The sequence below is a fragment of the Loa loa genome, assembly GCF_000183805.2.
Source record: "Loa loa unplaced genomic scaffold supercont3.144, whole genome shotgun sequence".
Taxonomy (NCBI): domain Eukaryota; kingdom Metazoa; phylum Nematoda; class Chromadorea; order Rhabditida; family Onchocercidae; genus Loa; species Loa loa.
The window spans coordinates 137,563-153,546 of NW_018108324.1; the positions used below are offsets into that span (position 1 = coordinate 137,563).

Sequence of the window (15,984 nt, forward strand, 5' to 3'; positions counted from 1 at the left end):
ATAAAAATTACCCTCCTCCGTAATTCCCTCTCTTTATATATATATATATATATATATATATGCTAAGTGGACAATAATCGATATGATGTCATCGTAATCGTAGAAAACTATCACACTCGGGATATTACAACATTACTCATGAAGTAAGTCATCGTTTGGTTACCATAAATTGGTTGTAAAGTAATTTCCTTAATAATTAACCAAAATAGATAAATTTCATTTAGTAATAAATGAAAGAAAAAACCACACACTGATCTTTGTACTTTAGCATGGGAAATTTTAGACGTAACCTTGATGGATTTCTTAGACTACCAAAATTTTTGCACCATCCATCTCGATCTTGACAAGATTTTTCCAATCTATCCAAGTTATTGTCTTACTGATATCAGAAATTGCTTGAATTAATATTTCCTGTAGGATAAAAATCAAAGACAACAAGATATGATCTCCTCATCAATTAAGTTGGATAGCTTTTATAACAATCAAATAGATCGATACTGATCACATGAATTTCATGAAAATGATTATTTATAAAGGACAAACGGTAAGTCAGGATATCATTCCTTTTAAAGATGTGACAGATGAAGAAACAGCATTTTCATCGTTAGAAACTTCTTCCACTCTTATCTCGTTATATTTATTCAATTTTATTTTTATAAATAAATATTACTGAATAGAAAGAGGTTTATAATCGAATAAAGCAAGACTAGAGGTCAAAGGGGAAGCGGTAAGGAACAAAAAAAGGAGAGGGAATTACGGTCATAGGTTGTTAAACGTTGCAACTTCCAGTTTCTTGTACAAAAATGATCGTATGGGATTTAGTGCCATAATATTGTCGAATGATATCTTATAAAAAGAAACCTTTTACTGTCATAGACAGTATTGTAATCTATTCATCGTATCCTCCTCATATCAAATACATTCCTAGGCAAGTAATATTATCTGCCAGAAATTCTGTAGCAAATATGATAAAATGAAAATTTACTCAGAGGTACTTTCCAATCATCCTTTTTCTAAACAATCATGTTGGATTCAAACAATTGTGAACATTGCTGAGTAATTAGCTGTCATTGCTATTTAATCGATTTCCATTTAAGTTTTTATGACCTTTAAAATGAAACACCAAATGACTGCATTTTGCTGCATGATACAACGATACCCTGAAACTAAAGACATATTATGATACTAAACCTGTTCAGTAGTTCTATTACACATGCAATCATATCATTCCTGCAATCATTATTTAAACAGACAAATTTACAGCAATTGCTGTAAAGATTTCTTGCAATCATTAAAGGATTAAAAGATCAAGAGATATAATGAAATTAATTAATTAACTAATTGATTCCTCACTTGTTTCGTAAAGGTTGATAGATAGATTCCTAACTTGTTATTTCTCAAAAGATCTATAACACTTAGAAATAAAACTATCCAATAGTACTCTTACTGCTTAAAATATGCTGTGTAAATTTTATGAGGAAAATTGCTAATCGATCATTCACAAAGGTTTCTGCTCTACTCCTATTCAAATTACTAATTGCCTGTTAATTAGCAAAAAGTGAAGAAGTATTGAAGTAAGTTCTTGTTTTCTTTCAAAAACGTTCAAATAATGCCATCGTTCTATATATGAAAGTGAAACTTAAAAATTAAATGAATTTTAATTAAAATGAACTTTTTTGAAAATTAAAGGATTAAGTGAATTTTTTAAATTAAATTTTCTTCATTTTTTTTATATCCATATTAGAGCGAAATTCAAAATTTTAAATATCGCTATAATTTACACAGATTTTCTGCTCTACTTCATTAACATAAACTGCTAACTGACTAATTAGCATTTTGTCCAACTCAAAACTTAGCATCTGATCATCATGTAAGCAAGCAACAAACTGATATGAAGCAAACATATATTATAGCAAATTATTTCTTCGATTTAACTGATAATAATTCATACAGTTAGCATCAGAAAAATTAATTAACTAATTGTAGTAATTTTTTTCATTCTTGTTTTAAAGATAAGCGGTACCATTCTGGATTTATTTTTTTGAAAAATAACTTTAAAGATAAGTGATATTATCATCAATTCCCAAACATTGTCCATTGCATTTTATCTTTCATTATCAGTTCTCTACTATCGTGGACATGTAAATGACTTTTTTTACTCAAAAACTTTGCAACTTTTCTTTCCAAAGTATTTAAAAATTCTAGGCAAACATCTTGAAATTAGAAAATCCTATCAACAATCATTGAATTTTTGCAAAAATATGAAAAAGAGAATTACTGCGACAGAATCTGTTCGGATGATAATTCTTTGAAATCTTTTTAAGAAAAAAAAATGTATTTCATTGATTAAAAATTGCCTCATATGTATCACTTCCTATTGCTGAAATAAAATAGAATCACTTGTACAAAAGAGATAACAGTTTCGCTCTCAACTCACCGGTCCTAATTATCATCAAGACGATTGTAATATTAGCAAAGACAATATTTGACATATCTCCCACATACTCCTATTCCTTTCTTGAATATTCTATTCATTCAAAATAATGAGTTATCAAAAGTTTAGCCATCTTTTCATCCTCTTATCAGTATCTAATCATTAAGTCTTCTTGTCAGCAACTAATCACTGAATGTCAGCAAATTTTCCTTCCACATATTAAGGGCAAAATTACATGAATTATTCACGTATATGTCATGATACTTAAAAAATATCCTCTTGCATCTTCAAACCGAAAAAAAAAAAGACTAGTCAATTCCCAGAGTAGCTCCCATCTTAGAAGAAAAGTCGGGCGGGATCGTAATTTTCATAACCGGTTCGATTTGAGTATCCATGAAATTAGAACATAAAATTTTAGCAGAGCGCAATCCTGAAATCCTTGAAACCTTATGGTGATTAAGTTTTGGGTAAACGTTTGAGGTTTGTTTTGTTTTGCTCTGCACGTGTCGTTTTTTTTTAGAATAGAATAAGTAGAGGTCACATACGTCGACCCTGCTTTGTTCTTAACAGCGCTTCTTGGTATTTGATGAACTCTCTGAAAACAATAATTATAGCACCGAGTTGATTTAGATTCTTTCGTCAGCTCAGTTTTTTCTCATAGCCTATTATTTTTACAGCATATATGAACTACCTTCACGAGGTTAAGCAAGTTAAATTCCTCTTGATGCCTTTGATTGCCCTAATATAATAAGAGTACTTACAGTGAAAACATTTAGTTCCTAAAGAATTGTCCATTTATCCTTCATAAGTACAATACCGTTTCCTTTTTGCCGTTTTGCCTCGTTTTTCTGCAGAGATTCCAGTGAAAGTCGTCGTAGCTCCCGTTTCTCTCATCGTCCTGTTCCTCTCTTTTCCCGAATACAACCTTTCCTACCTATTAAAAGAGTTAGTATTTTATGGTTACCTTTAAATGTTATAATTTTATTGTGTTGCATCAGATTTCCTTGAGAACGGAAGAATATGGATGAAGAAGAATTACTATTGGAAACACCGAGTACATTTGTAAGTTTATGCTTCTATTGTACAGCCTACTCATCGTTTTGCGCAAAATACTTCTCCATTGTGCTGCCACAATTAATATGAGAGGCGTTGTACTGAATTGACTCGATGTTCAAGTTTTCCTCCAGACTTTGATTACATTATAATATGACCAGCCAAAATTTATTGAAAATAATTATCTGATTCACTGTTGCCATTTTTAGGATGTTAGTAATTTAAGCGAACTGGATGAATTGGCAATTTTGGGTGATGATGATATTCAAGAGGAAGGAAGTATTAAAGACGAGGTTGTAGAACACCATGAAGAAACCGAAGAACTCGATTATGACGAAGATTTGGAAGCCGAGAAAGCACCACGTTCTTCTAAGTTTACTTCTGAGCGGGTAGGTCTGGTAATTTCAATATTTTTTTTTTTCGACTTTCGAAGGGATAGTCTCAGTTAAGGGAAAACGGCATTGTTACTCTTAAGTGATGAAAGATACCAGTATGCCTTACGGTTGCACTAACCTCTGGTATTTTAGGCACTAATGCAGAGGCGTTCTTTACTAAATGAAGCATCGTCGAAAAAGGAAAATCAAAATCGAAATGCTCCGACAAACAACATCTCAGCCAACAAATCGGTGACACGTTTTACTTTCCTATACTCTCACTGTAATGCGTTTTTTTTTAAAGTTTTTTCGTTTGTTCATTTTAAATGCCTTTTATCTTGCTGGTACACTTTTAGGATAAAATGAGTAAATGAAATGCATGAAATTCTGAAATATAACAATTCTCAATCGAAATTTGTTTAGGTTTTAGTTTAATCAGGAAGCATATACCTTTCAGCGTGTTAATATATATGTTTCAGGATATATGTGTTTTATTGGTTAAATTTTATACTTGATAGGAAAGGAACTGCACTACATCTTTTAATTTTAAACGTGTAATATTGCACTTGGAACCTAATGCTGTGTAATTTTAAAGGTTGAACCGTTAGGTTTGGAAGAACACTCATCTCCAACATCTCAAGTACAGTCAGTGAACAGTACGACAACAAGCACAACTCGTGCACTGAAAGTTTTCATCAACCCTCATCATAGAGGCGTTATCAGACCACAGAGATCAGCATCACACAGTTGTGAGGATATCCTTTGATTTGATAATTAATTGTCTGCTTTTATCAGGCAATAAATAACGTTGAAATTTTGAAAGCACTGTGAACTTTCTAAATTCCTGTAAAATGTTACCCTGTCTTTTGATGGTAATTTTATTATAATGTTATAAGTTCTTGTTTTACATGTTTTGGTATACGTCCCAGTGAGCTAAAACGTTTTTCGTTCTTACGGTAGTTGTGGAATACTTATTAGAAAACAGTTATTGTAAAGCTCGCATAATCGCAAAGTTGTAGGCCACATCAAAATGTTACTAAAAAGTGATTTCAAGCTGCTGAATTTTCGTTTAAATCTTAGATTCCACCATCATTACTCGTAAGCTTTCATAAACTTCATTTTCTGTAAACGATTTGCAGTCCCATTACCATGGGAAGCGGCAGTCAGAGTTCCCAGTGTTCCAGGCTTACGACATCCGGTAGCTCTTCCACTACCGAACAGCGTCACAATGTTACCACAGGTGTCGCACTCTATTCCTTTTCCTGTAAGTTTTTTTTTTTCCTACTATATTACCAACATTTTTTAAAGCGGAATGTCAGTGGAAAAATAAAGTTTGAAATCTGCTTGATATAACCAAAAAATATTGTATGATATTGTGTAATACTTTGTGGGAATTCATAGAGTGTTCGTCGGTGTAAGATCTTTGAAGAGATTGTAGATGTTGACTATCACCCATCCGCTTCACTCGTTGAAGCTCCAAGTGTTATTTAACATTTCACAGCTTGTTTCGTACTTTCAGAAATAAGCTCCCTCTTTTAACGCTACCAGGAAGAAATAACTCTCACATTAATGTAATATCCAAATATTATTAGAAGTAGAGAAATATGGGATAAAAACAAATAAGTGTGCGCTGAAGGTTACTTCACTAGTGGCCTTTCGAATTTCTTGAGCAAATATTTTAAGTTTGAAATGTTTTATCTTGACTAGAAATTGAGATTCCTTTAAAGTTTGATATCTATTCAAATTATTTAATTTTATCCGTCATCACACGTAGCATCCCATTTTTGGCAAATAACATTTCAGATTGTTCCATCGTCATCCACAGATTTCTCGCGTCCACCACCGCATATAATGCCACTTCCGAATTATTCAACACCACCTCCATCTGTTTATCCCAATCAGTTTATGGCAGAGTCTCTTGGCCCAATCCCATCCGTTGGACAGTGGGATCAAATGGTGGAAGGTTTTTTGCGTCGCACAACGGCTCGTAGCAGATCTCGTTTCTCACGTTCACCACGTTCTTCCTCTTCTTCACGTTCAAGGTTCATCTTACGAATTATTTCAAGAGTTATTTTGGGGAAGAGTGTGATTTTTGTAATTCTTGCTGAATATGTAATATTCATAGGTATGATTTGATTAATTCATCTTTGAAATTTAATACATCAGCATCTGAATTCAGTTAATTAAGGTAATAAGTTGGGGTGAAGTTCTGCATGTGAAAATTTTTTTAATTACTTGAAAATGGAGGGCACAATGAGACTTTCATTGTAAAAACCACTTGTAAAATCAAGTACGAGAACTCTTTAAGATAGAAATAGGTCGAGTTATTGTTATGTGACTAATTAAATTGACTTTATAAGACTTAATCCATAGATCGCGTTCTTATTCATCGCATTCCTCAAGTTCTACGATATCTTCACGTTCCTCATCACGTTCACCTTATCGCCGAGTTCATTCTCGCAGTCGCCGTTCATCTTCACGGCGTCCATTTAATTATCGTTCAAGGTTGGAATTTCTAGCGTTATTCCATACATTTAATTAACTGATAATATTCAGCGGAGCTTCTTCTAAATTAAATTATATACTATTCGCAGGCTTATTACTGAATTTAGATTCGTTAAATTTCTCAATCTCATTGCGAAAAAAAATCATATACTTTTTTTTCTTTTCAATAATATTCATATTTCAGGAATGAAATGATGCGTCGACGTCCCGGAGACCGTTCGCGACAATCTGGTGATAGTCACAGAGAGCCAGTATACCATTCTGATCGTACTAGAAGTCGTGCAAATGATGTAGCAAAGCAGGTCAGTTATGCTCTAAATTACCTCTAAATTCGTTGTTTACTCTAAATTCGGGTACCTCTAAATTCGTTTTTTCTAACGCTTTTGAAACACCTTTTATCTGAAATTCTAACTGCTTCAGGAAAAGACCATTGAATGTGCGAAAGCGATTGGTTTAGATAGTGAGTATTTAACAAAGCTGGAGGAACAGAAAAAAATGCGCGAAGTGATTTTACGAAAAAAAGAAGAACGACGTATTCAAACCGTCCAACGTCTTGGAGGACCAATTTCTATATCCGATCAGAAGTCTGCACGACAGTTGAGTCGTACGGGTAATTTTGGTGAACGACGAATTGAACGCTGTCGACGAATGGATGAAGAGCATTCTAATAAACGGAAATTTGACAGTAAGACACGAAAAAGTGGTGGAATTCGAAACGGTAGAAAAGAGCCTGTGAGTGGCACAAACAGTGACGTTTCACGAGAAACCGCTAACACTGGCCGACTGGAAGCATCAGTTTGTGCGGAGAAAGGTGTAGCTACGAACAGTAGTGTCGTACAAAAGATGGAACCTACAGTGCCAGGAAATGATCCCACTATGGAGCAAACGGCAGCAGGAGCCACTGCTACTGTAACAGCTGCAGTCACATCAATTCGTCGTACTAAACGAGAAAACGAGCAGAACCCGGAACGAGCACGGAAGAAAAAGGCTTATTTGGCTGTTATTGTCAACTCACTTAATCAGGCTCCTATCAATGTGGACAGAATCAGGATCATTGCGGAGACTGTTGGGCCCACCAAGGTATCAGAAGTTTTTTCATGAATTCCTTTTTTAGAAATGTTTTTTGTTCTAATAAAATCATTTTATGTAAATTAGGGTTACCGTTTAATTAGAGTTATAACTGGTGCAACAAAGGGTTCTTCCTCCATACTGATAAGAGCGAGGTCGTATTTCGTTGATCACTGTTTTATTTAGAAAGTGTGGAGGTCGTCGGAGAATACGGTATCGCTTATTTTTGAGGAACATGAGAGCGCCAAGAAATTCATGTTTCATTATCACAAGTTTGTTCATGTTTTATTATCACACTTTATAATCTTTTACGTTTATCAGATGTGTTACGGTATGCTAGTTTAGTCACTTCTTCCCGACCAGATTGTGATTGGAAATTTAAGAATTCACTGAAGAAGGGAGCATATGGATCAGATGGAAAGTTGCTGGAAGAAACATCATGTAAAATAACTTGTATCAGCAGCAAAGTTTATAGAAAACATCTGTTATGTAACATTCCCTTATTGGGATTTCTGAAGGAATTATTCTTGTGGCTACTATTATTGGAAAGATGTTGTTTTGTGATTTTGGATTAGTCAGAACAATTAAGTGGTGAAAACATCCAAGCATTACGTCACTTCACTTTTAGTCGAGTAATCCATGGTGTACAACTTGCTGTAACGCTACAGAAACTGTTCGCTAATTTGACGGAACTTCCATGATGAATGCCTCCGTTGCTGCTGGTGAGATTTAATGAAATTTTCTTCAACTGACGAAAAGTATTGCTTAGTAACTAGCTATTCATTTCAAGCATTATCGCTTAAATTTTGGCATTTTCATTAAATCTGGAGGTTCGGATAGCTACGATACGGAAAAGAAAATATTAGATAAAACTAGTTTAAGTCACGATAATCAAATTGGACTGCATATTCATTGTTTTTTCAAACATGGTCTTATGAAAGGGATGACGATTGTAGTAATATATTCATAGTTCATAAAGTAAGCATATAATCCTTGAAGTTTTCGTTTTTGATGTCATTACTCGCACTTTATATTCAAACTATTGTGTTTTTCACACTAAAGGATAATGTTCTTATTTTTCTAATTTTAATGTTCCTAAAAAATACAATTTTGATTATTGAGAAATGTATCAATCTTACTATATTGTCTCAACTATTCTTTTACTATTTACATTGGTGAACAATAGATGATTTTATGTATTTTTCATTTTGTTGCCTATCTTTTTTTTTCGGCGGGAATCACTTTGATCTTTGACTTTAATTCTCGCATTTCGGGGCGCATAATTTTGTTGATGCCCCAAAACCCCCATCTTGCAAATTTTGCTTGCGACCGACAGTAATTGTTGAACAATGAATTTTTCGGTATTATTTTGTTACCGTATTTTTTCTTTGTAGTTAAAATTTGGCTTTGATGCAAAGTTTTTTTTAGAAGCCTAATGTCCTGAAGTTCACAGTTTCCATTTTGTGATGTGTTAAATGCTTCCTTCTGACAAAATCTCTTTACATTGATAACAGTGATCGATTTAATGTTTTAATAATTTGTTGTATTTTTCTTTCTTTTGGGACTAAGTTATAATGATTTTTGAGTTTAATCCTTACAAATTCTGAAGCTTAACTTTTGTGTAGCTCACATTCCTCTTTCCATTTGATTTGCTAAATGTGTATTCCCCATATGATAAACTGAAATCTATTTTTATCAGATTCCGGTTCGGTTTTCGCTTTTGATTCAAAACAGGAGATGTTCGTCATTTTTGATGACTGACTGTTAACTATACTTTACATCATGGATTTTATGTTGTTATAGGTTATATTTTGCATTTAACTTTGGATTTTTCATGCAGTCTCTCACAATTTCTATTCGAATCAAGGAACATTATTATATTCTTTTAGTTAAGTTGAAACATGATCTGGAGGAACTGACTTCGTATTGTTTTTCAGTTTTAAAATCCTTGGCATATTTCACAAAAGGCTTCTTTAGTAGTTCCAAAAATAGGTGCAGTGATTCCTTGATCATTGACCCTAGTCGTGAAACTTAATTGCTTGTGTATTGTTCTAAGGAACTGTCCGTTTTCGATTATTATTGTGGTTCAGAAGCATATTACTACTACATAAACTATTGTTTCTTGTCTCGTTCCCTTCCATTCCATTCAACAAAGTTTGGGATTTCGTTAGATTTCTGATCATGTGTCACTTTCAAATGAAATTGTACCAAAGTTCAACTCTTGATACATGCACTTTTCTAAAATTTAGCTTTTGAAGTTTTGTACACTCCTAGAGAGTACACCGAACAATACCAGTATATATTTCCGCGACAACCTGTGAATATTTAATCAGTTGATCCCAGTTAATTGTTTCCCTAATACCTGACAGATTCATATGGTATAATGGAGGATCCTTACCTATATTTACGGGTATAAAGAAATCTCAGTCATCGTAACATCTTTTTAATTATTGCAGTTTCTATGTGTTGCTATTTTATTGCTCTCGGTACAGTACTGGCTCACTGTAATGAGCTAGTAAAATTGGTAAATAAAAGATGCTTTTTATTCATAAATTCTTTTTTGATTCATTTGTATAGCTTCTTTATCAAGCACAGTAATGCCGTACCTCTTGTTATGTGCATATTTTCTCAAATCAAAGAAGTGTAAACTGTAAAACACTAATACGGGTACATAAATAAAAATGATTTAGCCATGTTGTTTCTTCAATACATTGAAGAGTGATTTCCTATATTAGTTATTTGGCGGTCACAAAAGTTACAGGTTCTGGATCTCGTTTATTAATGAACTATAATGTGTCGTTGTACATTCTCAGATCTTTACGGCCTACATTACCTGGCTCCAATTTCACTGTTATTGCTCAACATATTTCCTCGTGAAATTTCTCGGTAATGTTTCTGTAAAAACAAGTTGGACAGGACATGAACAATGAAGGGATACGATTGAAGGTGACTCATTACAGCGATGATACCATGAAATCAAATGTCCTCAGCAAAAGTAACCGAGATTTCCTCGCCTACTTCGGGATTTACTCTTGGGCGTGTTGTCAGCGTCATTTTCAATATACAAGAAACCAAGTCCACGTGACGGTTTCTCGACTTGCATAATTGATATTCATCAGAAGTGTTTAGGAAAGGTGCAATAAGAAATCCATTCAATTTAAATATAGGAATCAATATAAAATCCTATTCTGTAACTAAAAGAAAGTGCCACTGAAAACCTTGTGATTTTATAAGTGATAGTGAATAGTTTTATTGACAATACCAAAAGAAATATATAAAGTACACCATTATTCAAATACAAAACAACTTCTGAACCAAAACAACCTTCCATGGGAAATGTTCCGCCAACAACACCAAAATCAGTATTTAATTCGTTTGGCAATGTCGCTGAAATTTTTAAATTAGCTGCGTTCTTGGAAATATTTCCAGACTCAAAATGCTGAAACCTATAGAACTAATTAAAAACAGCTGATAGCGAAGGTATAATCCGGCTCGCACATTTGTTAATTTCGTAACACCTATCTATATTATACGCAATTTTTTTCTAGAAAACAGGTTTTGGATAGCAAAGGTAATACTTTGTTTTTTACTTTTACACTGAACTTGCTGTAAAACCTTACGATCTATGGCCTTCTATTTTCCGCTTTTCAAGTATTTTAGTTATTTCGGAGAATTCGCGATCCAATTTATGCTTTTCTCGATCTGGAGCACTTTTTCTTGTTTTCCGTCCATCATTTGTTTTCACTCCGAACTGATATGCCGCTCTAAAATACAGATAAAAATATCAAACCTGGTCCTTTTACTGTGTTCCGTAATAGGATTAATGTAGCTTACGGAAATAGTGAATATAATGATTACATCAAAAGCTGGCTAAAGATCTACGATCTTTTGAATAATTACGTGCACGGAAGTATCTTTAACTTATTTTTAACTTATTGCAGATCCGGATTTTCAAATGATTTAATTTTGCAGTCTTCTATACCACTACATATAATTTAACTTTGATACTGTCCTACTTCGGCATAGCTTCTTTTGATTCCATATACTTCTCATAATCTTCGTGATCGTCGAAATCCCAACGTTTCACTGGACCTCGTCTATTTCCCTTAATATTTATTTCTTTTAAAATCCAATTCTAAAAGTAAGTGTTTAGCGGTTCTTCCATTTAGATCATCCTATAAGAGAATCTTAAGCTCCCCCCGTATCTGACTACAGATTATGCGGTCAATTAGCGGAAGAACGGAAGAAAATCGTCCAACGGTACTTTTAAGAATATAAAATATATGTATCTCATTTTTACTAACCATATCCATTTTTGAATAATCAGCTTCGTCATCACTTTCTCCTGCAGCTTCATACATACCACCCGGATAGCATTCCGCATAACCTTCTGTTTCCATGGGCACTTTTTTCTTCTTTTCTGGTGGTGCATCATTTTCGACCAATTTTACGACTTCCCGACGTTCGCCGCGCCTTTCTTCTTCTCGCGTACGACGTTCCCGATCTCGATCCCGATCTCTTCCTCTTTCGTAATCACGATTCCTGTCACGATCACGATTCCTATCTCTGTCACGATCTGGCTCGCGATCATCAAAGTATCTGGATTTAAAATTACGAAATAGATGGATGCATACAATGATAATATGACATCGTTTTGAAAATTTGAAACAATTACAAATCATAAGCCTTATTTTGTGGATTAAAATCTAGACTGATCATTTGATTTGTTTTCGTATATTTCAAATTGAGGGAAATAAATAACTGATGATCTCATTTTCAAAAAATAATGTTACGTTGCTTTAGTAACAATAAACCACCGACAAGAAACAAATTCTTTCGCTAATGAAAAAGTTTTCGACGATAAAAGGCATCAGGTCTCACTTGACAATAATGCGTTGTTTGGGGAACGCCGAAAAGCACAGTAATGCAAAAGAAGTCATGCCGCATTTGATTAGTAGTGAACTGATAATTAACTATATAGAAGAAAAGTATGAAGATATGTTAACACTGACGATGAAGGTTTCAGACGTTTTCGATCCCGATCGCGTCGTTCTCGATCACGGTCATTCCTCGCAGTAAAATCACGCTGATCGTCAAATATTGGTTGTGAAGCTACCTTAGCATGCTCGTCGTTACCTTCAACTTTCTTCTTCTTCTTCTGTGTATCAGCGCGCAAGTATGAGAGAACTTGCGTAAGTTTCTGAAAATTATAAAAGACAGTAGGAAAAAAACTTAGTTAAGTAATCACTACATCTCTTATCAAGATGAAGCTGAGTTACCTGAATAAGCATATTGCTGGTATTAATATCATGAGTACTTTCCGTTGCGGGACAATCATGAACGGATCGTAGTAGCGTAGTAGGCAAATCGTTATCTTCTTCCTCCAGATCGATCACATAAGCCATCCGACCCTTCCTAAACTTTTACTTGCAACTACAAGCTTTAAAGAATTTGTGAAAAAAATTAAAATTACGAAGAATAAAGTATGGCAACAATGTTACCTAAACAGTTCATTACATGCAGGAAGCTCATTCTGAAACAGTGCTCGATGAATGTTTCGAACCATCCGATTATCTGATTGAGGTTCACCTTTTTGACCGTCTTTCTGAAAACAAAACATGGAGAAACTCGGTGAAATTGTCCAATATTCAATATCTTTCGGAAGAATGAACGAAATGTAAGAAGACGAGTTATTTTGTAACAAAAGTTTTCCTTTTCACTTACAGCTCAGTTAAGTATTTTCTACTTGCGAACAATTTGCACATGCAAAAAAGAAATGAATATATATGCTGAAAAATCGTTCAATATACGGTTATGACTTACATTATATTGTGATTCCAATACTTCGTCATTTTTCTGTTCTCTCATAGCTATTTCTGAACGAACTTTATGCAGCAACGAATAATCCAAACCTTTCACTAAATGAGTATGCTCCATATCGCCACCAAGATACTTACTTTCCTGCAAATTGTTTCTTACATTCATCACGATTTACCACCTTGTAGCGTCTTATCAGATTAAATTTCTTTAAACCAATAATAAATTCCTTATACAAAATACATACAAGAATAATAAAGGAGAATTTCTTTTCGTAAAAATTCTGCGAAAAATTTCCTATATTTCTCGGAAATTTGGAATGATAATGTAGATAATAAAGTACCTGGATTGCCTGTTTCCGGCGTTGTGCCGCATCAGCTGTTGCTCGTACATCACCAGGTACCGCTCGGTAAGCATTACTTGCATGCAAATCATCAATATTGTCATCTTTTCCAACTCCTTTTCGTCTTTCTTCCGCTCGATCCCGATAATTTTTTAGAATCTCATTCAAATTTGATGGTCCTGTAACATTATTTCCTTTTTGCTTACATAGCCGCAACTGCATTTTCTATCATTAATAAATGGCCAAATGAGAATTAGTTAGCTTTATTTTCCAGACTTTTCTACTTTACATTAAGCGATATATTTTATGTTGCTTCAACTAACAAAACATGTTTACACGAACCAAATATGTCGTCTTCATCATCTATACTACTTCGCTCTCTTTGTTTCTTGGCTTTGGTACCAGTACCATGGCTTCTTTTCGAACTGCAAGCAAAATATACTCGTCATACAGTTTATAGCAATAATAGGCTTTATCAATTTAAAATAATTATGGATGAATGCAAGGAATCATGATATAGAATAGTAAGATGCAACTACGTTTTTTTCTGTCTGATATATGATACGCTTTGATCTCCTGAGTGGATAGTATTTTGAATGGAAGAAGTAAGTTACAGAATAACTAACTCAACAGCTTGTCGATGACTGAATGAATGAGTAGGCTGTGTCTGTGTTCCACCATTTACGCTTGCGGATGTTTGAACTACTTTCTTCGTCAAAAGCTGGCGGAAATCCTCGTTACATAATGTTCCCGTGGGCACATTTCGTCTAAATAAATGATTACTTAAAAGCATATCCTTAAGAGAAAACAACCTTTCATTTATTCGTATATCTAAGAATCATGAAGATGCATCAAATCCAAAACTGAAAATTAAAAACTTCTGATAACGTTGAAAACACAAAAGAAACAACGATTAGTTAGTGTTAATAAATTTGATAAATTTTTAAGGAAAAAGTCTCAAATTAAATCAACATATTGATATGTAACTGAAAAACAAAACATTGAACAAAACTGTTTCTCCTCTATATACCATAAGCATAAGTTTTCCATAGAAAACTGACTGTCAAACTTTCAATATTTAGTAAATAATATGATTATTATTGTCAATTGCTTGACTATTGATTAATCCCTTAATTGCATTTCGATAAAAGAAAAAATTTTACCCAATAGAGGATGAAGTGCCCAAAAGCTCTTTCAAATCTGCTTCCATATTCAGCAGTGATGGTCCCTGAAAGAAGCGTGATTCTTTTAACGAACATTAACGTACGTCAACGTAGAGTCACGTCATGTGAACCTTAATGTAAACGTAAATGTAAATTTAATTTCAATTTTATGCCAAAAATAATATCACATCCCTAACAGGATGACAAAAACGAGAACGAGAAAGTATGGAAATATGGGAGAGTATTGTGAAAGAAAAGAAGCATGAAAAATGCATAAAGAACACTATTAGCTACTAGTCTCCAAACCATCAGTGAACTACAGCAACTCATATTACAACGGATTATTTAGAGAGCAACAGACACCGATAGAGGCATTAATATTGCTACGGTAGGAGAGAAAAATCTTTTAATAAAGATTGAAAATGCTGAAAATACATAAGGGTTGATCGAAGACAATTAAAGATTGGCGAGAGATTAGCAAATTTGAAGAGATTTATAAAATACTAGTGGGAGTTAAGAAATAATTTTGTTGTTGACAACTAATTAAGAGGATTAATTAATTTAGGTGAAGGTTCAAAAAATGTTACGTTCAGACGTACGCTTTCAGGAAATTGGAATATCTGGGATGTTATATTCGGGGGATAAAATAAGCGGGAAATATTCCAAAATGTATACTTGAAACCAGTAATGTTCAACGATTGAAACATAAATGGGACAGTTTGCAGTTAAAATAGAGTTTGTGCATGAAATGAATTGCTTGGAAAGGTGTAAATATGACATCTTGAGAGTAAGAGTACCATAATTATTTATAGTAGTACCTAATTAATGGATAACTGAATTAAACTGAATTTGAATTGATCGATAGATAATAATTTTGTTCTCGTCTAAAGAAATCTTTAAAAGGCATATTTTTTTAATGAAAGATTTCTTTTTCCATTGCTAACTAATAATTTAATTGCACAAAATATAGTAATCGATACGTCTGTCAAATTATTTGAATAGTTATTCCTTCAAATGCGAATGATTTTTGGTAGTATTTCTTTAGTGAAAGGTCTTTGGAAAAGTTTTATGGTTGTAATTGTGCTTGAAATAGTACTTCAAATGATACAAATTTTATCGTAAATTGACAATTTGTCTACAAAAATCACCATTAATGTAAATTTTTTGCAAAAAAAAACATTTTTTGGTATGAAATTATGAAAATATTTTATTAATTACTCATAGGAA

At 33.5% G+C, this 15,984-nt stretch overlaps 2 protein-coding genes across 2 annotated transcripts; one reads left to right on the forward strand and one right to left on the reverse strand.

Moving 5' to 3' along the window:
- The first annotated feature begins 2,863 nt into the window (after nucleotides 1–2,863).
- Nucleotides 2,864–8,333, forward strand: LOAG_06694 (hypothetical protein). The gene is made up of 12 exons (XM_020447215.1): nucleotides 2,864–2,914; nucleotides 3,433–3,496; nucleotides 3,697–3,876; nucleotides 4,015–4,113; nucleotides 4,457–4,610; nucleotides 5,001–5,125; nucleotides 5,665–5,903; nucleotides 6,235–6,366; nucleotides 6,551–6,668; nucleotides 6,787–7,446; nucleotides 7,621–7,706; nucleotides 8,063–8,333. The coding sequence occupies exons 2-12, from the start codon at nucleotides 3,455–3,457 to the stop codon at nucleotides 8,133–8,135; spliced, it is 1,908 nt and encodes a 635-aa protein (XP_020302529.1). The 5' UTR covers nucleotides 2,864–2,914; nucleotides 3,433–3,454; the 3' UTR covers nucleotides 8,136–8,333.
- A 2,322-nt stretch (nucleotides 8,334–10,655) lies between these two features.
- LOAG_06696 (hypothetical protein) lies at nucleotides 10,656–14,828 on the reverse strand. Its single transcript, XM_020447217.1, has 12 exons — nucleotides 14,758–14,828; nucleotides 14,221–14,361; nucleotides 13,937–14,019; nucleotides 13,595–13,773; nucleotides 13,258–13,395; nucleotides 12,936–13,039; nucleotides 12,714–12,849; nucleotides 12,447–12,634; nucleotides 11,739–12,033; nucleotides 11,451–11,539; nucleotides 11,055–11,198; nucleotides 10,656–10,821 (listed from the first exon to the last, which is right to left on the reverse strand). Exons 1-12 carry the CDS (start codon nucleotides 14,802–14,804, stop codon nucleotides 10,794–10,796), a joined length of 1,572 nt encoding a protein of 523 aa, XP_020302530.1. The 5' UTR covers nucleotides 14,805–14,828; the 3' UTR covers nucleotides 10,656–10,793.
- Nucleotides 14,829–15,984: the final 1,156 nt, after the last annotated feature.